Here is a 25,140-nt window from a genome sequence, read left to right on the forward strand (position 1 = left end):
TTTTGCAGTATCGATGCAAAGCCCCAGCTGTGTTTTCATCTATATGCAGGCGTGGGGCTGAATTGCACAGCCAGAAGTGGCAATATGATTTATTATAGATGTGATTGTTTGACTCCGACAGCAGCTGCAGAAAGCCTGCATGAAATCTGGCTGCTGCGACTTGTCTGTGTGTGTGTGTGTGTGTGTGTGTGTGTGTGTGTGTGTGTGTGTGTGTGTGTGTGTGTGTGTGTGGCAGTTTAAGGTTGGTTAGTCTGGAAAGCTAGCTGATGTGTAGGCATTCTGAGTAGCTGCATTTTCTGCTTCTTTCATTCCAGTTAATGATGCAGGATTCTTTATGGCTGGCGTCAGCTGCTCGCAGGTTTGGGGCTTTGTGGAAGCATATTCTAGGGATCACTTGATTATCGATGGAAATTCTTATGTACTGTTCTGCATGATGAAGTGGATGGGAGTCTGACCTGTTTCCACACAGGACATCCTGCCCTGGTTAGACATAGTGCTTCCACAGATATATAGTACTTTCTTTTTTTGTCACAAACTTCGTTACCTATACTGTTTGGCAAAAATGTTATTCAAATGGGAACTCCATATTTCACTGTCAGAGAGAGTTACTGGTTCTGGTACAAACTCAAAACGTCTATAGGCTGACAAACTTACCATGGAATGGATTTTGAATGAAATTAGAGGTCAGATTTCATTAGGTTAAACTGGATGTTCCAAATGTAATCCATGAAGCCAGTGTCTCCATTTTGCTTCATCCCAATAACATTTATCTAATTTAGGTTTATGTAGTTATTGTCCACACACACTGAACCATATTGTAAAATATGGCTAGATACTGTGTTGGATTCAGCTCAGTCTATTCCACTGAGTGCCTGTCTCTGCACTGTTCAACATACAAAAAGAAGCTATCAGATTGCATTTGTTCAGATGAGAGCAATGAAAACATTCCTTGTGCCACAGCACTGATTGAATGGAATCAGTGTCTCGGCTAAAGCAGGTAAATGCAGTGGAATTTAATTGGATACGATGTATGTGGGCAGGATCAGGTTTGTGTCCTGTTATATTCTGTTATAGTAGATGACATTTGGGAAGTTGTGATACATGAGGTTTGATATTTTCTATCAGAAATAAGTTTAAACAAAAGAATCATTAAAAAAAAACAAAATAAAAATCATGATTTATTACATCCATAGTGTTATTAATACTTCTCTCTTTAGAGTGTGCTGACAATGGAAACAGACAATTATTTGAAAGCTGTCACCATGTTGCTCTGTGTTTAGATTCGGTTCACTGATACCTGAATCTAACTTTGGATGTGAACATATCGATTGAAAATTCGTATTTTGCTGAATTCTGACATCTTAAAAAAAAAAGTCCTTGTCTGGGCACTTACATAGGGTATACCCGCTGCCCTCATGTCTGTATATAGATCTTCTATCTCTTTATCATTGCTGTAACCATAGCGACAGAGCTGGAACCCAAGAGACCAATAGGCAGGTAGAACAGGTCGTCCAATCAGCTGTTAAGAAGAAAAACAAACAAGGAAGTCAAAACAGTTCATCACAGAAAAAAGTTGTTTTGCAGGAAAACGGGACAGTGTCCATAAAATGTTTGTTTGATTGTGTGTGTGTGTGTGTGTGTTTGTGTGTGTGTTTAGATTGGCTAAATGAGAGAGCGCAATGAAGCGAGGAACTCCCAGCTGCTGCAGTCCATCAACAGCGGCCCAGGGCCAGACACAAAACACACACACACACGCAAACACACACACACACACACACACACTCACATAGGCGCTAGAAACACACACGAATGCACACAGTTATACACACAATCAAACCAGACTTCCAAGAAGACTTACTGCAGTGTACTCTTGCACCACCATCTCAGGCGTAGGTCCCAGGACCATGTAGAAGTCCAGGATGCCTCCCACAGTTCTGTATGTTAAAGCTGGAGTCGGCTGGAAAGTCACATCTGGACACAAAGCAAATAAGACATTTATGTCCCTTGAAAATTCACATGAAGTGGTTAGTATGAGTGTACTGTATGTGTCTGTATTAACTTACTATGTGTTGCACATGTACATTTTAGTGCTTAGGGGTTGAGCAATTATTATTTATTTAGTATGAGTGTCTTTATGAAATTGTACTTTCTGAAAATTTTTAAAAGTGTCTGGAACGCAATAAAAATTAGATATTTCTTATGATTTTTCACAAAGGCAGTTGAATTAGACCGGATCATGACAGAACATACTGTATTATTAATCTGGTGATGAAATAGATGTAGAAGGACATTTGGTACCGAATGAGCAACTCAACTGTGTCTCGCAAAGTGAGAAATGTTTAGATATAGTAGTGTGTGTGTGTGTGTGTGTGTGAGTGTGTGTGTGTGTGTGTGATTTATGATAATTTCTCTGTGTTTTTAGAGTGTGTATTGCTGTTCAGTATGCAAATATACACAAGTGCAGATGATTAGAAAGTGCTCGTTGTGCTGTGTTGGCCTTATATAAGACTCCCTGTCAAAGGACATGTGCTCAAAACATGGGAAATGGCCTCACTCATTAATATATAAATGCTGGCTGCATACGTAATTGAGTGTGATTATGTCTATGTGCGTGTGAGGGTGGTTGGTCGCATATGCATATGGTGTATGTGCTTGTGTGTGACTTTGCGGACGCGTGTGTTTGTGTGTCTGTTCTCTCACCCATGGCATTGCTGTTCAGCAGCAGCACACCATGGGCATCGGAGGTGGTCTCAAGGCCCATATAGAAGGGATGCACTCCATAGCAATTCATCTTGTACTGTAGCAGAGAGACAGAGAGTGACAATCAAAGGGAAAGTGTGAGATGGGTGCGTGTTGGTTAAAGAATTGGCCTGTTCCGTGTTATGTTTGTAGAAATGCTGGCTTGTGCGCCACTTTGTTTATTCATGAGCATTTTTCTTCACAGGTGGCATTTCTCATTGTATTCATGGCTTTGACATAACACTGCCGCAGTGGGCTTGTTCCCAGTGCTGTCAACATTCAACGGTTTTCCTACAAGGTGGGGAAAATATTCCTACATGTATCCTGTATGCAAATGAATGTGAACTGGTTAAAACATTTATTTTAAAACAGACTTCCTGTGGCAGTTATAGCACCCAGTACTGCTCCCAAATCACCCAAATTTTAAACTAGGCTAGAAACTGGCCTGAGTTTGTAGACATCAACAGAGAGCTGGGTGGTTATTTGGGGATTTGAGTTGCTGCCGGGTGCTATAACAAAATCAGGAAGTCCTAAATGTAGCATACAGAACATTAAAATTAATGACAAAACTGTAGCCTGGTGGTTGTCATACTCAACTTGGTAACTTATTAACAGAGCAGAGCTTTTGGTGCTTTATAAAAGTTTATGGTTTATATCGCTCGCCTAATCAATTTGCTTGTGCTGCCTGAAGGCACTCGTTTAGTTTTTTTTTTGTTTTTTTTTTTGTTTACATTTCCTGTGACAGTTTATCACATGCAAATAAGCATCCGTCTGTTTTTTTCTGCATGCACATACATCAATGTGCTTCAGTAAAACATAAGTAAGAATATATTGGTTCTGGTGGGAGTGGGTTGAGTTTCACAGTGTGGGTTTTATGAGTGATCCTGCTATAACTACTGAGGGGGTCCCACTGTTGTCTTCAGTGTTTAGATGAGGATGGGACTAGACAGACGGGGTGATGAGGAACAGATAGAAAGGTGGCGGGGGACAGGAAATCTGCCACTTTCAGATGTCACCGTCCTGCGAGGCAAACTCATGGGCACGTCACACTCCATCAGCCTTCTGCTCTTCTCGTGCATAAGAAGTTGTTAAACTGTAATATAATGGCTCTGAGGACCGACCCTGTCTCTGTGTCATTTTAGTTTAGATGTGTGCTTTTCTTAGTCTCTGTGTGTGTGTATGTATATTTGTCCTTGTGGCACTGCTACATGGTGTGATGGCCTGACTCAGGAAGGAGAGAGGTCATCAGCTCTTCCAAGCACTTCTAACAACTAGTGACAGCCAGTGACAGTGCTCTCTTGGTCTCTCCCTGTCGGTCTTTCTTGACTTCCTTGACACATTCTAGGTACATTTACATAGACTGTAACAGTCTGACTACGGATGCTCCTCTAAATAAAACAGGATTTGGATTAAGCATTTTACTCGCTGCCTTATAAATCTTTCTATTTATATTCTCCTTCATGTTGTATAGCGCACAGTGTAGTTAATGACTAAAGGTTTGATTTTCCTTCAGGTATCAAGGATTCAACAAGTGCAGCAACATGAAACACAGACAAGGTTTGAGGTCTTTTATGTTGCTGGACTTGTGCATCCTTGTGGTTTGTGTGAGCAGGCGTTGAAAAAAAAACAACAAAAAAAAGATCCACGAGAGAGAAACCAGATAGCATGCACTGCATTCCATATTATTTCCATAAAGTTTGTTATTCTTTATTATTATTTTTGGGTATTCTGTAACGCTGGCAACAGTGTTGCTTTAGAAGAGAATGTTCTTTTGTTTATACTCGGTAGTGAGGAAAAGACAAAAGTATATCTTTCAGAGTAACATTTTGGCCTGTGCTGATGATTACCTGGATAATGGTTTATGTCCAGCTAAAATGCTTGAAAAATCCTTTCAAACCATTTTAAAACTGATTGACTTTCAACACTGACACATTTCATTTTTAGCTATTTTTTTGCCTGGATCTGGCAGCCATCCATAATTCATAGAACTGTATGAAGCTTTCATTTTTATCATCTATCAAACTCCTATTTAGAGTGTTGTCTTATCTGGTTTAATATGAGTATATAAAAAGTAAATACAGAATCCATGTCACCCCCCCCTTCCCCCCCAACGCTAATTTCCTTGCTCTCCAAGGGCCCCCATAACATTTGTGTGAACCCTGTGGAGCTGTCTTGACAGCTCAGCAATTAGGTTTGATAATGCTGATGCAGGTGGAAACCTCATCCTGTCTGGCCTTGACACCGGTAGGGAAAACAAGATGACACTCACTATAACCGCCGTTCATATCAACAGCGCCACATCAAAGTGCCACGAGCTGGAGAAAGACAAGTTTACATACTGTGCAGGAAAGTTGTTTACAAGTCACCTCTGCAGTCTCTAGAGGGTATGATGTTAAAGATGTACGCCACAACAAGCACGAAACTGCTTTTGATGGAACATGCCTACGCTTAAAAGAGGAGGGGAAAAAACTGTTCCTGCTGTGAACAATAATTTTGTTTTTTGCTCATGGACATTATTACTGTCAAACATTCCTTCAGGTAAATGATATGCTTGTAAAGGATATATCAAAAAGGGCATGAAATGACAGCTGAATCTGCATTCATTTTTTCATATGTGCGCATTTGCGTGAAGTTTATGCTTCAGTGTGATACTTACACCAGGAGGCTGGTCCTTGGAGAACATACCCCAGGTGTGATAGTTGAGGTCATGCTTAAAGGTGGGATGCTCAGTCTCCCCGAAGCCGTAGACAAACTCTGACGACAGTTGAGTAGACACTTGGATGAACATGTCTGAGAAGGTAAAACCTGGCATAGAGGAATCCCAACTGAGGGAAGTGACAGAGGATTAAATCAATGAGAGAGAGAGGAGAGAGAGAGGAGGGAGAGGGAATTATTGTCAAAGGGAGTTATTCACAATATGTTTGACACAAATAAGCATAATAACCCGTAGGAACCGCAGGCATCCCTTCAACATACTTCATAAATTTTAATTAGTAACATTTCAACTGACACTTCTAAAAAACACGGAAGGCTTAACTACAAAATAATGTCACCCTCACTTAAAGATATGCTTTGAAAAAGACTCCGACGTGCGACTGCTTCGCGTGACATCATCACGACTGCTGAACAAGAGGAAACTACTTTAGGTGCTGGCACACAGGCCAACTTTCCTGAGCATATCTGATTTGGGTAGCAGCGCCTGAAGAGTCGACTCAGCATTGTTACTTTTATCTCACAGGGAGGAAAAAAAAAAGTTCCTACCACTGGTGGCCATTTTATCGGACAATTAAGAAGGCATTACAAAACAAAATAGAGCATGGAAGCTGAAAAATCTAGAACACACAACAACAACCTATGCCCACCTGAACCAGCTGTATCACTGAAGTACTCACATCTTAGTTCCTGTGCTTTTCCTTATGACCTGGATGCCGAATGGGCTGTTGCTAATGTGGACCTTGTAAAGCCTCTTGCTCTCATCAGTCTCAGGAACAGCAGGAACCGACAGCGGCACTGGAACCTCATAACGATCTGTGGCCGGGTCCCAGATCTAGACAGGGAAGGTGATATTAGTGTATGTCAGTGAATGTGTGTGTGTGTGTGTGTTTATGAGAAGCAGGCAAGCAGGATGAGTGCACCGAAGATAAGAAAAACAGTCAAAGAAGCAACATAGGGACAGATACTGGGAAGCACAAACACTGATATGTAGGAGAGCGCACCTTTACTAGCACAAACAAATAAATGCGCACCTTGAATTGCAGCATGTCACCGCTGTGATAACGGATCTCAACACGGAGCTTGTCTATGTCCGGTGAGTCTGGGCGACCGCTGCTCCTGTACTTCTTGTTCCGAGTGATATCAACTGTCATGCCTGAGGCGGTGGGTTTGGTTGCTGTAACAGTGTATCCATAGTCTTTCGGATAGAAGCACCATGGAACACTGTCAGTGCTGCTTGGCTGAGTAGGGAAAGAAAGGAGAGCATAGGGATTTTCAAAATAAAGTAATCGTGTATATACATGAAGCGCGTGGGAACATCATCAGAGCCACTCCTCACCTTCCAGATGCAGCCTCTGGCCTTGCACTTCGCTTCATCTGCATGCTCTTCTGGATGGCAGTCAAAGCGCTGGTAATCTTCTTCCACCAGTTCCCACTGTACCAGGTAGGTCTCCCCCAGGGTCAGGGAGAGGCCGGTCAGGAACAGGACCTGTGTATGTGATGAAGCGCACGGGGAGAAAAGGTCCGGGTCATTAAATCCGAGGATGCCACCGTGGTAACATTCTTCCCAAGTCATCTTGTAGTGAACAACCTCCTTACGCAAGCAAGCACAGACATGCTGGCTTGAGACAGAATGTGTGCTTGACGTTGCGTGCGCTATCAATTAAGACACAGCTGTTAATTTCCCTGGCTGTTTCAACAGCCTCTGCCGGGAATTATGAGTCATTCTCACAACATATCTTGGGGAGCCCCCTTCGCTGTAGTCACTGCGGTCAGCATCTGATGCATCCTCAGCTGTTGCAAGGACATCAAGGATATATCTTTTTACATGGCCTTTTTTATTTTTGGAATCATGGTTCAGAAAATTAACTAAAATACCGGGAGCCAGTGTGACTCATGTATTATAAAGTACTGTTCTATTTGACTGTATATCGAACTAATGATGTTTGGCGGCTGTGAGCTATATTCAAGGCCCAGTCTGACTAGGCATATAAAGACTGATGGACGTGACAAGCCAGAGTTTAGGTTTAACAGCACATTTACCCTTCACCCCCAGGAAATGATTACCGCTGAGAGTCATTTGATAAATGCACGCTTGTGTGTGTGACCAGAGAGACCTTGAGGATCTACACAAGCACAACTAGAGCTACATACACATACGTACACATGCACACAAAGCAAATCTCTCTAGAATTACTTAACCGAACCTCTCGACACTTTATAGACTCTTGCTTTTTGCTCATAACCCTGGGCGCCAACTGTAGAATCATTGCTCTTAGTCATTCTTTCTCACTCTTTATTTCTCTTTCACTCACACACACACACACGCACACGCACACACACACACACACGCACACACACACACACACACAGACACACACACGCACACAAAGCTTTTAGGATCCTCACCTAATGTAAATTCTTATCATTTCTTACACTTAGAGGCTAACCTTGGTCTGTACAGTAATGGTTTCATTTCTGGTCTTATTGAAATAAATGGCAGATGCCTACAGGGGTAGCCACTGCAGATCACATCCACCCTGCATCTGTCCAGCAAGGTTTCCCTGACTAAATGGAAATACTTACAGTGGAGTCCTAGTCCACTTTCCATTTCAAGTGAATGGGAAAGTGGTCTCAGACTTTTAGACCTCTCTATATGTATGAGAGTTTTTCCTGTGTAATGACTAAGCAGCGCTTATTATTCCATTATTTATGAATTCTAAAATACCAATACAGCACACTAACAATAGACTGCTTTCACTTATAGCCTACAATTTATCTTACCTAAATGTGATCAATTTAAGGAATGCAGATTGAAAGCCAAAAATATAAGAAACTGAATGGAATATACTGTAGTCATTTATTTATAAAGCTGTAATATTTGATATCATAAAGTTGATACAGCAAATGTGTTAGCAAACAGTTGCCCATTAACACATTCAGCACACAGGGAGCAACATTAGAATGTTTTTTTCGAGGCATGTTTCTGGCCAGCTGATGAATGCAAGTCTAATACACCCTCTCTGTGTCGCTCTGGCCTGGTCTCCATCAACTCCTGAGGGAAATATCTGAGTCCTTTGCCCGGCTGCTGTTTAGTGCTGGTAATGAGTGTATGGGATATGGTAATGAGTGTAACCCAGTACTGTACCAGCATAATCAAGTCGTAACTATCTGAAGGCTCTTCATTACGAGTGAAAACCTTCACATTATATATAACAACACTCCATTGTTAACATAAAAATAACGATTCACTCAGTTTTAAAGTTATATGACCTGTAATATGCCTCCACACATCCTAAAAAAAAAAAGGTTACTGTTTTTATTTATTTATTTATTTATTTATTTATTTATTGCATCTGTGCATTGAAATGTCTATGAGCAAGTGTGTGTTTACCTCCTTGGCTGCATCATACTTTATGTTGGCGTTCGGCAGCACTGTGGTAGAGTTTCCAGCTGCTCCAGCGCCAACGTGGGTCACAGAGACAGCCAGAGGAGAAAAAGGCACCCCGAGGACTGTGATGTTCTCAAACTTCAGGTTGTTTGGGTCCTTGTAGCCAGCGTTGGTCACCTGCATTGTCAGTGCTCCCTATAAGGCAGAGCAAAAACAATTATGTGCCTAATTTGAATGCATTAAAGTAATTGGATTCTCTCAAATTATTATTGCTTAATTTTCATTCTGCAACATATTACACTTTTTTTTCTTTTCTGATGTTTTGAAGAATTAGACGGAAAGATTGATATATATCGAGTCTACCCCAATGTACGTTACAGTCACAGTGCATGCGAAGCAACCATCTTATAAACTCCCCAAACTCATGTCCATCAGTCAAACAGCTGTTCTGATAGATTTCCTGTCTGTAAACCCTGCACCCCAGGGTAATGCTAATGTACAGGAAGAACATCACTGGCATACATTAAACATGCAAGGCGATCCTCAGTGCTGTGTGAAGCAGGAACATGGGGTACTTGATCCAACAAAGCTTTGGCAGCATAACATGGATCAATCATGCTTGTGGAGTATTGGACTGGGGAAGTGGAAAGTCTCTGGTGGTTTTGAACTTCGAACTTGAATTCAGATCAGAAGGAATATGTGTGCAGGATTTGAGAGATGGTGTAGATGTGAGGGAAAACTTACATAGACAACAGAGAATGTATAGTGGACGTAGTTGCCTGTTTTAACTGTTTCTGTAAAAAAAAAAAGAAAAAAAAGTGGAAGAGCAGATGTTAATGATTGTCACCTGAGTTTGACACCTGAAACACAGTCACATGTTGAAGTGTGTGAGCTGACCGAGAACGTTTGAACAGCCACCGCGACTCGTGATTCTTTGTGTTTGACAAGATAAGAGCCTCCGTTTGATGCTCATAAAAGAACGTCTGTAATGAGTAGTAATAACAAGATGCAGATGATCCCGTCTCACACTCACTGACGCATTTGCACACACACACACACACACACACACACACACACCACACAAACTGAGAAATGCAACAATACCTCGGGAATCTCCATCATCCCAGAATAGCTCCCCAGCTGCCTGGTTGTTGTCATCAAGAGCAACGATCAAGCCCATGGGGTTTCGCCGACTAGAATTCAATGAATCAAATGGCTACTGAACACATCTGTGCAAACACGTGCATGTGAATATAACAGAAGACTCAGTTTTGGTAATTACTGTTTGTTAAAGCTTGTTGAACATATTCAGGTGATAACTGTGTGTGTGTGTGTGTGTGTGTGTGTGCGTACCTGTATGTTGTGGTGACATCAGGTCTTTGTGTAGGGAGGACCGCACCACCTCTGATGTGTAAACCAAGCTTGTCAGCTGGTAGATACATATTAACCTTTGTTCTGCGGTGTCGCAGTCGTTCCATCTGATTGGTAAAACAGCAGAATCTATAAACTCACATACACTTCATTCCTCACACCCCCTTCAAGTTTAAGGCAGTGGTCACAACTTAGCAACAAGCCTGGGTTGGAAAATACTAGCTTTGGGCTTGCGTGAAATTGCCATGTCGACAATGAAGTTTGGTTTCTTCTTTTTTTTTTTTTCTGAGGCCCCCGAAGCAGGGAAGCAGAGAAGCAGAGAAGCAGAGAGAACCTGTGTTTGCTGTTTGTGTGAATGGATCTGCAGTCTAGAGTCTGCAAACCTGCTACCATGTTTAATAGGTCCAAAGCCACTTTGAAGTCAAACTGTTCAACCTTCAATACAGAATATTATATTAACTCTAGAGTTTACAATTGCACAGTTAACCTATAGATATTAATGATGACTTTGGGACCCCTCAGCAATAAATCCCACTCTTGAAAATAGCAGATACTTGAACCTGAAGTTCAAGCCTAAAATTTCAATGCATAAGCTCACCAAATAATGTGCATAAGTATTGTGTAATGGACTCACAACCTCAAGAAATTGTACATTGTTTGAAAGCTCTAAATCTTCCAATTCTATTTGTGAAAGGCTTTTTGGTTGCGAAAGTTACCTACCAAATGAGACACAGGTTATGACTGTAATCAAAATGGTTGAAGAGCTGTAAACCTTTTTTGTTTTGGGTACATTATTTTTGGTTGGGCTTATGCACAAAAATAGGGGTGTCTGGTTGAAATTCTGAAAAATGTGGAAAAGTCTTTGAAAAAAAGCCGTGATCGAGTCACTTGAGAAGCATATGAAATGTGTCATTTTTGACATTCTAATAATATAATGTGTGACTGTGCTGTTTGGCTAAGAACCATTTGAAGAGCCGAGAAACGGCTCCACATCTTTCTCTCTCGCTCTGTGTCTCTCTTTCTCTGTGCCCCTTCCACTCATTTCTCTGAGGGCCCAGATAGAGCAGAGTTAATTTCTGATCCCCCGAGGACTGAATCCTCAGACCAGCCTAAAATAATTTAAAACTCTCTTCTCTCCATCTCCTCTCATTCTCCTTCTACCTACTTCCCTCTCCACGTCCTGTTATTCTCTCTTGTGGTGCTCTAATTCTTTTTTTATCCCATTTTCCTCCATTCCCATTGAGGGTGTGTGTGTGTGTGTGTGTGTGTGTGTGTGTGTGTGTGTGTGTGTGTGTGCATGTGTGTGTGTGAGTGCATGCACCATTGTGTGCGGTACAGTAGAGTATGGGCGTGTGTGTGGGCTGGAGTTAGTGGAGCGACTATAAGCAATTTCAGATCTTATCACCCCCTCATTGTCTGCCTTAAGGAGGTCTTCTCTTGCCTTGTCTTCTCTTCTTCTCCTTATTCCTACTGGTCCAAACTTCCCATCTTCCTCCTCCTCTTTAGGTAATTGTCAGCCCTCCTTTTTTATTCTTCTCATATCCTCTCTCGTCCCTGCTTTTCCTCTCTCTCCCATCTTATACTCTCCTTCTTTCCTTACTTTCTCTTCATCCAACTCCCATCCTGTCTGTTTTCACTCCTTTGTTTTTTCCTTTATTTCTTTCCTCTGTAACTTGTTTTTCATGGTCATTTTCACTACATCAATACCCCCCCCAAACCCTTCCATCCTCCTACCCAGATAATCACAGGGGACCAACCGGGACAAGGGGCTGGCGGCAAGACAGCCAATCTAATCGTTCATCTGATCAGTGGGCGCTTTACATCGCCACTGTGACGCCCAAATAAGGTCCCAAAGGAACTCAACACCTCTTTTATCTCTCTGTCAGAGAGATAGTCTCTCTCCTCTCTTCCCTGTCCCCTCTTTCACTGTATCTTTGTCCTCTCTCTCGCTCTGTCTTATCGCTCTCGTCTTTCAGTCTCAAACAAAGAACTCGAGGCAAAGACTTTCATGTGATACATGCTCTTTGTGTACGTGTTAATTCCACTAATGTAACATAGTACTGATAAGCACCTGTGCAATCATTATTGTTGAGCACTGTACATTTATGTTGCCAATTAATTCAGGCGCACCTGCAAAATCTAATACAATAACCTCTGTTTAGCCTATGATGTTTAGTTTCCTAAGACTGTATCAGAGAGATTTATTCACTGTATTTTTTTTTTATTTTTTAATGCCATGTAGTTTTAAATCAGACTGCATAATACTGAAATATTTTTCATTTTCTGTCTCGTTAATGTCTGTAAATGGGAAAGGAAAAATATAAGAAACACCCATGTATGTTGTGTAATTAAAGTATAAATCCAGTTTTTCTCATATTGCCTACAAGATGAGAATTTTATGGCCATCATGACATGAAAGAAAGCTATTCATTGATGCCTTTTTCATCTTTTTTATATATAGGAGAAAATAAGAAATTTCACAAACTAAACTGAAAGTGTATAAAATGTGTATAATAACAGTGATTTTACCAGATGCAGTGATCTTACCGTCTCATAGTCATACCACACAGCATCTGGTACATATGCCTCCACTGTGTCCACACCCTGCAGAAAACAAGAACAATGATTTAAATTATTTGTTTTTGCCATTAAGTGCAGCCAGATTATGGCTCTGATTTGTGGTGCAGACATCAAAAAGTTGTTAGTTTTGTGTTCTGTGTAATGGCATGCCTAGTGTTAGAGTTGTGGTTGCATTCTGCGTTAGCTAATCTTACCAGACTGAACATGAGGAAAAAAGCTACAATACCCAACAAAGGAAACATGGATATTTCTCGCTGCTATAAATCACTGCAACTTAATAATAAATAAGAAAAAGATAAAATGTTCCCATCAAAGAAGTGATTTTAAAACTGCCTATCATCTGATATAAAGTTTCCACAAAGCCCCTGTGACATTTCGGTCCATGGTGCTATGATGCAACAGATGATGGAAAAGACAGCATCAAGCGACGACTGATAGGTGACAGGCTTTGATGGCTTAAGGTGGCGGACAGACAGGAGCAATCAATAGAAGAGCGCCAAGCCTTTGATAGCGTTGTCACTTCCCTGCTCCCTCTGACAGGGCAGAACAGAGGGAGAGAGGGAGATAAACACAGAGAGCACAGCAAAAGAAAGAATCAACTACAGGTCCTTCTCAAAAAGAAAAAAAAAAACAAAACAAAACAAAAAAAAAAACACAAATTGTGAAATACACTATGTCAGCTGTGTAGGCCAAGGCTGTCTGTCAAAGGCAGCAATGATGGCACAAACATCTCGCCTCCTATTTCTCTCTCTTCAGCTGCCTGTCCTATTCTGTGGCCCTCTGAGGCCTGTCATTAGGAGGAAGAAATAGGGGTGACAGGAAGACACGATAATTAAACAGAGGCAAGTAAGAGCAAATTTAGACACCAAAAACATGAAAAACTAAAAAGAGTAAGATATGATATATGTTATAATAGTCTGCTAACTAAATTAAATGACTTAATGTCCTCTTTAGGGGCCACATTTGCAGATCACCTGTCACAGCGGCTGCACAGCCTGTGGGATGACAGCCCGGGGAAATGGATGCGCCCCCCCATTCCTCGTTTTCTGGTGTCTGATTTGCTCGCGGCGCCTATCACTCAACCTGCTGACTAATGGGAAGGGACTGCAGGACTTAGCATGGCTGCTAACTGTGATTGAGAGGGACAAGGCACGAGGCCTGTATCCTCATTTAGAGTACTGAAGCTCAGTTAGCCATAAGGTAAGATTTGATCAGGTGGGCCAAAGATTCATACTGGCAGAATGATCAGATGGTAGCTGAGGCAGATGAGAGGGGCAGAGAGAGGCAAAGAGACAGAGAGAGGGAGAGAGAGCGAGGGTGAAAGAGGGATGGGATGAAATGAAACGGGATCACAAGGGTGATTTGACAGCAGCTGATTAAGAGAATGCAGATTAGATAAGGGAGCCAACGTGTGATGAAAGGATAAGCTAAAAAGAAAAGGGAGTAATGGGCAAGAGGAGGGAGAGTGGAAGCATGGATGAAGACCAGAGGGGATGACAGAGAGAGAGTGCAGGAGATCTCCCCGGTTTATCACAGAGATCAAGGTTAAAGCGTCGACTGATCTGAATGATAGAGCAAGAGCATCATTAGAGAAAGGGAGAGGCAGGCGGACAGAGCGATAAATAGAGAGAGACAGAGAGACATGAGCATAATGAAAAAGGAAAGTAAAGGTAGGATGTCAAGGGTTGTTAAAGATCAGCCTGTGACCCTACTCAAGTAACTGACACTATCTCTTCATGTGGCCCTTCACAGCCTGATGCATCTGTAAAAGATAGCCAGCACTCTGAGTGCCTGCCCTCTCCCCGCTTAAACCATGGCACCACGGCTCAGCATCACTCTGCCACCACAAAAGATGTATATTCAGTCACATCAGAGCTGTCACTCAGATAGGATCCTTTTGAAGTGGTGTAGCAGACGTCCAAAATGCTTCAAAAGCTTACGCCAGTGTCCGACACTGCGCTGTGTTACTTTTCTACAGCAGATGATTTTCATGTCAGAACACAGTGCGACATGTTTAATGGCTCAAAACCACCTCAACACTATGGGTCGATGGGTAACGGTGCATCAGTCATGGCTATATTGACTTTATTATGCCATTGATGTGGCATTTTTATTAGATGAAGTCTTTTTGGTTGCTAACTTTTACCTATTTGATATTTTTCTGCCAGCTATGATCTTTAGTATGCAGAAATGGGAGGGGAGGTTCAGTATGGGGTCTTGTCAATATTGATCAAGCAGCATGGTGCATCTTTGGAGTTTAGCTTGGGTTGGGTTAAACCCCAGATCTGGGCATGTGAACAAATGTTACTCAAAAGCTTACAAACTCTGTTTGTGGATGATGTGTTGGCTGACTTGATTTTAAATTTGAACTCCTTCAAGCAGTGTTTTTTTTTTTTTTTTTTTTTTAATTCCAGCTCTACATGTGATTGTAGTGTGAACGCGAACATAGAGCTGTCAGAATGCACCGTGATGGATTACTTGAGAAATGTTGGGCTGAATGCATCCATGCCCCCCAAGAACCCAGACCAGCGCTACATGGCAAGCAAATGTTTGATCCACTGTAATTCATTCATGACAATTTCTGCACCATCACAAGCAGGGTCATAATTTTCCTCCTTGGAGGTGCAATTCTACTGCAAACATCTGATTCTATTCAATTATCAGGGCACTTTGACACAAGTAACATTGCTTTTAAAGAGAAAGAAAATGAGCAGTTGGTCATAATTGATGCCAGCCCCTAACACATTCACTGATAATGGAATTATTTTTATCCTTTCCTGTTCCCAACTACTCTACACTTGAGCTCTGCCTCTGGCCTTGAAAGGGCCCAAAGTAGATGCACTTATGCGTTTGTCTTGTTTGTCTTTGATTCAGGAAAAATAGCAACCTGCTCAGTAACCTTAAGGCCCTTCCTCTCTGCCCCCTGGACATCTCAGACCCTGAGGCGCTACAAACATAAACCCTCCACTTTTTGTATTAGAAACTTTTCCACAATCACACTTAGTGAAGTTACTTTATCCTTAGCCCCACTATGAATCCAATTCGCTTTCCACTATTCTGTAATTCACGAGAGGCCATGCTAAATTGCTTATTAATCAGGCCACTTTGACATGACCGCAATCGCTGCATATGCACGCATACTCATGCACGTACAGGCACGCACACTTTCACATACACACACAGGTGCACGCATATACACACACATACTCAGACAAACATGCACAAACACACGCATTGCATACACACTTCTATCTACACTTCTAATCTGCTAGTAATGAGGTCAGTGCTCTCATTAGAGCTGAGAGAAAAGAGAGAGGATATGAAAGAGAGAAGAAAGAGGGATGAGAGGAGGGGAGGGCAACAAAGAAAATCCCATGTCATGTTTTCCCAGTGGAGGTCAATGTGTGTGTGTGTGTTTGTGTGTTTGTGTGTGTGTGTCTGACTGACTGAGTGTGTGAGAGTGTGTGTGAGAGTAACTCTGCTGCATCATCTGCAAAACACATTTCTCTATGTACTACATGCATCTTCCTATATGTTCTGTATACGATCGGTCCTGTGTCTAAACATGAAACAGTGCAAAGGAACATGTGTATTTGAAGGACCAAGGCATGTTAAAACATGTATGTATGTGTATTCTGGGATGTTTTGTTGGTGTGTTGGCTGACCGGGTCCAGTACAGGTGTGATGAGCAGGTGTTTTCCCCAGAGGAACTGGTGGTCCACTGTCCAGGTGGCGCTGTCAGAGTAGAACCTTGGGAATGACAGAGAAGAGTGCAGAATCAATCAGATATATTTCTCATAGTGTTCTGGGTAACCAAAACATAATTTAGATTCATTGTGTAAAACCAGAATGTGTTACTTTGCTCAGTCAGTAAATACCTTATTGCCACTGTTCTATGACAACCTTTGGGGCAATGTATAAGTATGCGTAACTTTATTCATTCTACTTTTTTATCTTACTGTAAAGATTTTCGAAAATTTCATCTTCATTTCGTTCAGAATGCTGCAGCTAGAATTTTAACTTAACATAAAAATTTGACCATATTACACCAACTTTATCTTCCCTTCATTAGCCCCCTGTACGTGTTGGATCAGACTTTAAAGGCACTTTTAATGATGTACAAACTTCTAAATGGGCTTGCTCCTTCATACCTGTCTGATCTGTTTAAGTCTTATTTTCCATGCCGTGCTCTCAGTTCCCAGAAATTAGGGTTCCTGTCTGTCCCCAGAGTTAAAAACACGTCTCCTTGCTGGAGAGCCTTTTCCTGTCAGGCCCCCTTCCTCTGGAACATCCCCCCTGCTGACATCAGACTGACACCACTGAGGCCTTCAAATCCAAACTTAAAACTCAGCTTTACGCTTTAACTTTCAGTTAGCTCCTTATTCTTTCACAACTTCAGGCTTTGTACCTGTTGCCATTCAACCACCGGCGGGTCTGCGTCAGTCTCAATAAATCAGTTAAACCCAGTAAATGCAGTATAGTCCATGTTGTCCTGCTGACGAGATCACTGTAAACTTTCTGAAAAACACTCCCTTATTCTATAACTTCCTCAAGCACATGAGCACCCAGGCTGTGTGCCTGTCTCTCTTCTCCCCTTCTCTCTCCCTTCTTCTCCCTCCTGTCCCCTCCTTCTATCCCTCTCTCATTATTGCGCTTTCTCCCCTCTCTCCTCCTCTGTCTTTCCTCCTGTTGCTCTCTGCAGGTCTTCCTGCCTCCAGAGCTGTAGAGTCTGGATCTGTGACAAAACCACCTACAACAGCTACTAATATTATTATTATTACGAATTTTATAATACATATAATATATTCAAATATGCTATATGTATATGTAATTTCTATATGTATATATAATTATTATAAAATAATAATAAGATTATAATATAGCGCTTAATTTTAAAAAATGAAATAAAAATTGTAGCTTGATTTTCCATTTTTCTTCCTTATGGTTAAATCCCAACAGTCTTAACCATTTTTATAATAAAGAATCCCAACACATCTTAAATGCTTGAACGTTTCCTTTTTTTCTTTCATTCTTCAATCCCAAGTATTTGTCGATGTCGTCTCTCGCCGTGTGTGTATCTCACTAACTGAATCCAGTAGCAACGATTGTCTATTTAGCGTCACGTGACCAGTGCCATAAAGGCTAAAAAAGTGGCGCCGATTCAAGCTGCGTCAAAATTGAACAATTCTCAGTACTTTATGTTACGGTTTTACGTCCGGGATCCGGACTGCGGTCCGCAAATCAATGAGATACCTCTTGTTTTGATTTGGGGTCTAAATAAAAAATTGACTTGACTTCAAGTTTCACAGCAATTGGTTCATTCAAAGCTGTAACGTCCAATCAAACCCACGCAGGTGTACAACGCGGACATTACAACCTGAGACTTGACATGACTGTGAGCAAATGTCACTCCGCAACACCAAACACCAAAGAAGAGCAAGACGAAGTGTCACTCGTGAGTGATGATTTGACCTGAGCTGACCTGAGCCAGACTGTGTTTGTCGTTATGGACTGCTAGAGGAGAAGAAGGAGAAAATAGACACTGTGTGCCGCGCGACATCGGCTGGTTGTCAACCTCCTGTCCATACAGATGTCAGGACAGAAGTTTTCCTGTTTGCTGTGGAACCGCGACCAACTCCGCCAGGGGCCTTCACCATCCACCGGATTTCGACTCGCCACGTTACAAGCTAAGTACCTGTTACTGCTGCTGCTTGTGTTTACATTCATTGCTGGCTACACGCAAACGTGTTTTGGCTTGATACGGATTGTGTTTGCTGGGCGATGCCAGTGAGCTAGCTGTGTCCGCATTGTTGTTGGCTGCTTCTCGGTTTAACCTGGCTGCTATGCTGTTTCTGTTCAACATTCAATTTGTGATGAGCATGAATTATTAGCATTCACGGCTTCTGCTTGCTTGCTGGTGATATTGTACTGCTGGGTGCTGAGCTTCCTATGCTGTTGAATTTGAATTCTCCGTTTTTAATTTGCAATCTTTTCACTTGCAATGTATGTGTTCTCATTTGCATTGGTATTATCAATCTCATCAGCCTTATTGCTAATGTCCAAAGTGCTAATTTGAATATTCCAGTATTGGGTGAATTGGTTTTGGGAACATTTTCCCCTGGCAGTTATCAGTTGTTTTTGTTGTCTATTACCTTGCTATCTCATGCATGCTGTTTAGCAGCTCACTAGAGAATACTTTCCTTAAACTTTGGTTTATTTTTCCTCATATAATGCAATCTATACCTTGACTCCTGCTCATTGCTAATGTAATGTGATTAGAGGGGAGGCCTGTATTGAATGAGAGGAATTTGTTTCTTTATCCTGTCTAGGAACATAGACTATTTCCTTTGTATTGAGATAACCATCAGTATCTGTAAATATGCATTTGAAGTGTACAGTCTTAGCTACTTCACAGATGAGAGGAGAGTTTTCCAAGCGTTCAAAGGGAAGTGCAACATGTTGCTTCACATAGTTAAGGTACATGAGAATGTAGAATATTGAATCAGGATACTGTTAGTATTCTGCAACATATTCATCTGAGGGAAGCTAGGATGTTGTCTGAGCTCCTCTCAGATGTGAAGGGCTTTGCTCTGGATTCAGGATGGTGGATCACAGTGACTCTGATGTTTTTGGGGGGCTCATGCACTCCCTGCTAAAACGTATTAAGCATAATAATTTTATTTTGGAGTATTAGCTTTCTCAGCAGAAACCTCGTCGCAGCTCGGATTCATCGAGAGCTCCCTCAAACAGTAGAGCTTTCACCACCAAATCTAACTGTATATTTGCAATGAACAGTCAAAGCCTCGATGAAAGTTTCTCTGATTGCGCTGAAGCACAGCCTTAGTTCAGGCTGAGCACTGAAGTTGTGATTGTATTAGCTGGTAACACCTGTTTGCTGGATGCCTTACAGTGATTGGTTAATTCACAGCTGGGCAGCTAGTAATGTCCAATCATATTCATGCAGGGGCATTAGGGTGGGTTGTACAACCTATCACTTATCACTGTTACATTGCTCATTACGCTCATGCCAACCTCCTCCTATATGATATTTTGCATTGTTGATTCAACTAAGATTAACGTTCATGTATGCAGCAGAGCCTTTTCTGCCAAATCGTACTGTACAACCACTTGTTATGACTGAACTGGTGTTGAGAGGGCCTGGCAGTACACTACCAATATTTTTAAAATGACTTACTCATGCATGACTGGACGTACAACAGTCTCCCCTGTGGTGTGGGCTTTGTAGAAGAGCGTGTAGAGGTAAGGCAGAAGTGTGTAACGTATCTTCAGGTAGTGTTTAGAGCTCTCCACCAGCATTGAATCAGGGCCAAACACAGCAGGATCCTGGGGCTGGAGACAGAAAGATGGATTAAAGAGATGGCGTTGATAAATGAGAGAGAAGGAGGGGGAGAGAAAATAAAGATTTGTCTTTTTATTCACAGGGGAAGAGAGAGAGAGAGAGAGAGAGAGAGAGATGGGAGGAGATGAGATGAGAGAGAGAACTTGTTTGAATGAGGGGAGGAAGAAATCGGGGGAATATTGACAGAGGTTGAAAGACAGACTCGAAGTGAGGAAGAAGAATACCAAAGAAGTGTTTTTTTGTTTTTTTTTAACATCAATTTTTTCATGATAAATAAGTGGCCTTTATTTGTAATGAAATAGAACTCACCTTCACATAGAACTAATCTAAAAGTGGAGTTTGCAAAGAGAATGAGCAGAAGACAACTTGAGTCAAAGAATTAAAGGGGAAAAGTGTGTGAGAAAGAAACAGAAGTATGATTTAATTTTTGTGATAGTGGAGAGTGAGAGGGTGATTAGTCGCTAACAGGCCGTGCTCCTCTCATCTGGCTAATCATTTATGCCCTGGGCACCTCTGAGAGTGTGATGAGAACTGTGTGTGTGTATGTGTGTATGGACTGGCCTGCATGGTCGTGTGATGAGAGCCATGATTAGGGCAAAGCAAAGGTCACACATTAGCTGTCTTGTTTAGTGAAAATCGTACTTCAAATTCATCATCATCATGTCCCTGTCCTCCAGCAACTACACCCCCACCCCCAACCCCCACCCCAAAACAAACACACACACACACACACACACACACCACACACGACACACCACCACAGCACACACACACACAACACACACAACATTTCATCTCACCCCCCTTCCTCTACCTCGCCAGTGCTGTGCTATTTTTGCAGCAGTGATGAGCATGGAAATGTGACATGAAGAAGGTAGCAAAAGAGTTGTGCATGTGGCTGTGGTGAGAGTGATATTATATATATATATATATATATAAAGGGTAGGGATGGTTGGGTAATGATGTTGTACTGAATATCAGCACGGCTGTCTTTGGTTCTAGGGCCGCGGCCTCGTACCAACAACCGAATCACAATCACAGCTTTTATACAGCAGATCTACGAGCGCCATGTTAGTTAAATACGCAACGACAGATTATTATTTGTTTGTTTATTTCATCATTTGGGAACGCCAACACAAATAGTTCCGCAACTGGTACTGCACTGTTGCTAAGCAACACATAAACATTTTCCTGACCTGCACAGTGCACCTTAGCTTGCTGCTTTGTCTACATGTTACTTGGGGTGTGTGCTTAAGTATTGAGGCTTCTTCCCTTCATCCTCTTCTGACGAGCATACATCATTCAATTCAGATTTTATTTCTGGAAAAATTGACATTGTTGCGTAGTTTGTTGTAATCTAAGATGGTTAATAGAACACCTGTAAAGTGGAGTGATACATGTAGTTAAAAGTCCCACTGCTATTATACTCTATATCAGCACCAATGGAATGACTCTCGTCCAATCAGATTACTTGGTCTGAACTAACTGTTGTATAATCATGGATTAAATTTTGTCTGCTCTGCTTTGCACTGTAAACTGCAAACTTTAGCACACCTGGCTATACCCACAGAGGTAACCGAGCATTACTTTCCAGAACATGGTGCATGGCAATGTACATTATTTTGTGGGGTTTTAGGTTACGTTTAAAAAAACAAACAAAAAAAAAACCCTGTTTGCAACTAACACATCCACTGTCTAGTATTGTCTTACTGCGGCCCTGCATACTAATGTATCAGTGTGGGTTTATGCAGGTGGCTATGCTCTATTTTATTTGGGGAAGTTCACACTCCGGCAGCTCCAGCTGTTCGGCTTTTTATTCATCTAATTCATGTATTTGCCAAAGACATTGTTTAGTCCCTTTTTTATCATTATTATTATAGTCTTTTCTCTTGTAACATTAAAAGTGAAACATGCTGCTTACAAGTACAAACAATAAAGCCTAAATATAACTTCTATTTTGCTTGCGCAAGTATGTAAGCTAAGCAGCTAAACAGAGCTGTTAGAGTGAAATAGAAACTCATCCTCACACGTTTTCACCCAAAAATCAAGACACTAGGAACTGCTTGGATCGTATAACATACATGCAACTAGACCCACAGTTTGAGCTGAGGAGGTGGTGCTGTGTGTGTGAAGAGAGATAACACTACCCATTCAAAGGTTAGTTAAGGGTCTCATGCCATATGGCACATCATAATATGGTCATTTAACATAATTTAGCATTAGCTTTTTTGTTTACTAAAGTGTAAAATCTCAAGCTTTTTGATGAGTATCAGTTGGGCACCAGCTACCTTTTACTTCAGGCTCAAATGTTCCAGTACCCGGCGGCTATAATGATTTCCAGCAGCTAACATTCACAGTGTGGAACCCAAAATCAGATGTCACACTGCTCCCGTTTTATGACACAGTTGTGCTGGCGTGTGCTGGTGTGATGACAATCTCTATGGATACGGAAAGAAGTTTCTATTTTTAACCAGTTTATAGCACCTATACAATGTTATGAAATGAAGGGTATACCCTGCAGCCCTTTAGACCTAACAATGTGTGATACATAAATCTAAAACTGACAGTCTAATATAAGAATTGCAGAACAAAATGCCTTCCCAGTACCTTGTAGCCCTGAGCGTTGTGGTTCCGACTGAAGGGATAGAAAGCCCCCACCTGCATCCAGCGACGACACAACTCTTCGCTGGAGTTGTCAAAGAATCCACAGATGTCAGCTCCGATCTGAAACACATGAAGGGGTGACAGCTTGACATTTAGCCACAGCTACAGTGTACATATGATGTCTTAAATGTTAGTCATTGTAATGGAATCATACTGTTGGCATGCCATTTCACATATTCTAAGAAAAGGGGATTTTGTGGATCCCAGTCGGATATTGTATGTTGAAAGTAAAGGAGCGCTATATTATAAATGTCAAACCAGGCACCTTCAGAAAGAAAACCAACCACTGACAGTGAGGTCAACAAATCTCCTGCAGTAGTAAAAAAAAAAAAAGTGGCACCGATGTGATAACTGACCACATATTTGTCTTTTAAAATGCCTTTCTTGATGTCCGTTCAATGTGGTCAAGATTTATTGGCAGAGAGTAGATATGGGCAGTGATCTTTATTTACATTAATTGCACAGTGGAGTCCAAGAAGGAGACTTCAGTCAAAGGCCAGTTCATGGAGGCTGCTTGCTTTCTATTGTTTACTACTGGCCACATTTTACAACAGAGTCAATGAGAGGGAATCGATCCAAATCCCATTTCTCCTGCTCTCCTTTTCTCTCTCTTTGTGTGAGCGTGTGTATGTGCGTCTTCTGTGTGTGTGTGTGTACTGAAGAGCCTAAAATCTGCTTGACACAGTCCCACCAGGATGTAGGTGACATCTGAGACCACCTGACGTGCACAGCTGGAGGAGTGCATTTGTGTGATTGTGTGTGCATTGGACTCCCTGTTGTTTTCTTACTGCTGTTTGCACTCTGTGCACCACACGTATACACATGCAAGTAGTTAGCACAGAGTGCACTTGGGTAGTGACAAAAGCAGTGTGTGTTTTCTCGACTTCATGTGTTTGAGCGTGGTGGTGCTCCTGCGAGGAGAACTGGTGTTCTTCCAGACATTTTAATGGATTTCATTCCAGACGCACTTTTTCTTGCCTGCCCCTCTGCCTTTATGCTTATGCCTGAACATAGATCTCAATTAGCAGCTGAATCCTCTTTAAAAAGGCAAAAGAGAGAAGCTCACAAATGCCAGAACCGCATGTTAAGATCTTTTTGAAAGATACAAGTGTTCTACATACCTAATAATAACATTTCTGTCTCTTTCATTAAAATTGTGTGAGGGGAATCTGAGCCTCAAGTGAAATGCACCAAAGTCAATGGATATTTGCTAAAGAATGGAGACTGAATGGAGCTCTTGGGTGTCTGGAGTATTTCTTTTCTGCCAGCTTCAGGTGTGCTATTACAGTATCAAAGTTGAGAAAGTTACAACACAAAACTACAAATAATGTTTTTCTCCTCAAATACAAGGGCTCAAAGGGAGGTCTAAATTACACTGTTGACATTAAATTTTATGATGTGATGTTTGAATCTGTGGATCGAATGAAAAAAAAACAGAAAAGATTCCCCCTCGCAGTCCTGTTAAGCCCTGTCATGGCAACCAGGTAGAAAATGTCAAACTCTCTTGCTTTAAGTATAATACGAACAGTATTTGCCCTTCTGTGAAGGTTTGCTACTCACATAGGGAACACCAAAGAGCCCAAACTCTAGCATTCCAGGGATGGCCCATTTTATGTCGTTCCAGTTGGCAGCATTGTCCCCCAGCCAGTGACCCGAATATTTTCCTACACCTGGGAAGGAGGAGCGGGTCAACATCAGGGTACGGTTTCCTCCAAACACACGCTGCAGAGCTCTGTGGGGTGGAGAGGAAGGCAGCAAGGAGAGATGCAGAACAAGAGCAGGAGAGAGGGAGAGGAAAGAGGTCATTAAGATAAAAAGGACATAAAGGGACAGAAAGAGAGAGACTCAGGCGGCACAAGGGGGAAACCTATATCAAACACGTGTACGCCGACACATATGTGCTCACAGTGGTGCGAGATAGAGTGACTTTATGGGGACAAAGCCACAGCTAGTGGTACTTTTCCTTCCCTACTGTACATTATTATTTTGTTTGATGAGGGAAATCGAAGTGGCATTGATTTTCATGACAATACAAATCCCTGATGGTGTTTACAAAATGTGTCTCCTGCCAATAACACATTTTAATTAGTGGACGGAGGGAGAAAGGAGACAAAAGATGAGCTTGTTTTAATGCCAAAGGAGTGAGTCAGCAAGTCGACTTTAGAGGGATTGTATTACACGGTCTCGGGTGTGTGTTTGTGTGTGTGTGTGTGTATGTCCGTGTATGTGACCTTGTGTATGCAAGTATTATATTTTCCTTTGTGCATACATTTTTTGCACAGTGTATATGTACACAGTGTGGTTGTCACAGGTAATACTGTAC

General features: G+C 41.7%; 1 protein-coding gene across 1 annotated transcript in view; it reads right to left on the minus strand.

Moving 5' to 3' along the window:
* LOC111238462 (maltase-glucoamylase, intestinal-like) overlaps positions 1-25,140 on the minus strand; it is a 75,008-nt gene that overhangs the window by 30,531 nt on the left and 19,337 nt on the right. The window contains exons 16-31 of the mRNA XM_022767989.1: positions 24,378-24,549; positions 22,761-22,877; positions 19,989-20,143; positions 16,459-16,543; positions 12,761-12,817; positions 10,196-10,320; positions 9,947-10,035; positions 9,587-9,636; positions 8,846-9,037; positions 6,791-6,940; positions 6,486-6,692; positions 6,132-6,286; positions 5,396-5,564; positions 2,701-2,797; positions 1,859-1,971; positions 1,394-1,519 (exon numbers count right to left, since the gene is read on the minus strand). Of these exons, the coding sequence (XP_022623710.1) occupies positions 1,394-1,519; positions 1,859-1,971; positions 2,701-2,797; positions 5,396-5,564; positions 6,132-6,286; positions 6,486-6,692; positions 6,791-6,940; positions 8,846-9,037; positions 9,587-9,636; positions 9,947-10,035; positions 10,196-10,320; positions 12,761-12,817; positions 16,459-16,543; positions 19,989-20,143; positions 22,761-22,877; positions 24,378-24,549 (2,059 nt within the window). The remainder of the gene's footprint in view (positions 1-1,393; positions 1,520-1,858; positions 1,972-2,700; positions 2,798-5,395; positions 5,565-6,131; positions 6,287-6,485; positions 6,693-6,790; positions 6,941-8,845; positions 9,038-9,586; positions 9,637-9,946; positions 10,036-10,195; positions 10,321-12,760; positions 12,818-16,458; positions 16,544-19,988; positions 20,144-22,760; positions 22,878-24,377; positions 24,550-25,140) is intronic.

Source organism: Seriola dumerili, unplaced genomic scaffold, assembly GCF_002260705.1.
Source record: "Seriola dumerili isolate Sdu_G_001 unplaced genomic scaffold, Sdu_1.0 BDQW01001344.1, whole genome shotgun sequence".
In the NCBI taxonomy this organism is placed as follows: domain Eukaryota; kingdom Metazoa; phylum Chordata; class Actinopteri; order Carangiformes; family Carangidae; genus Seriola; species Seriola dumerili.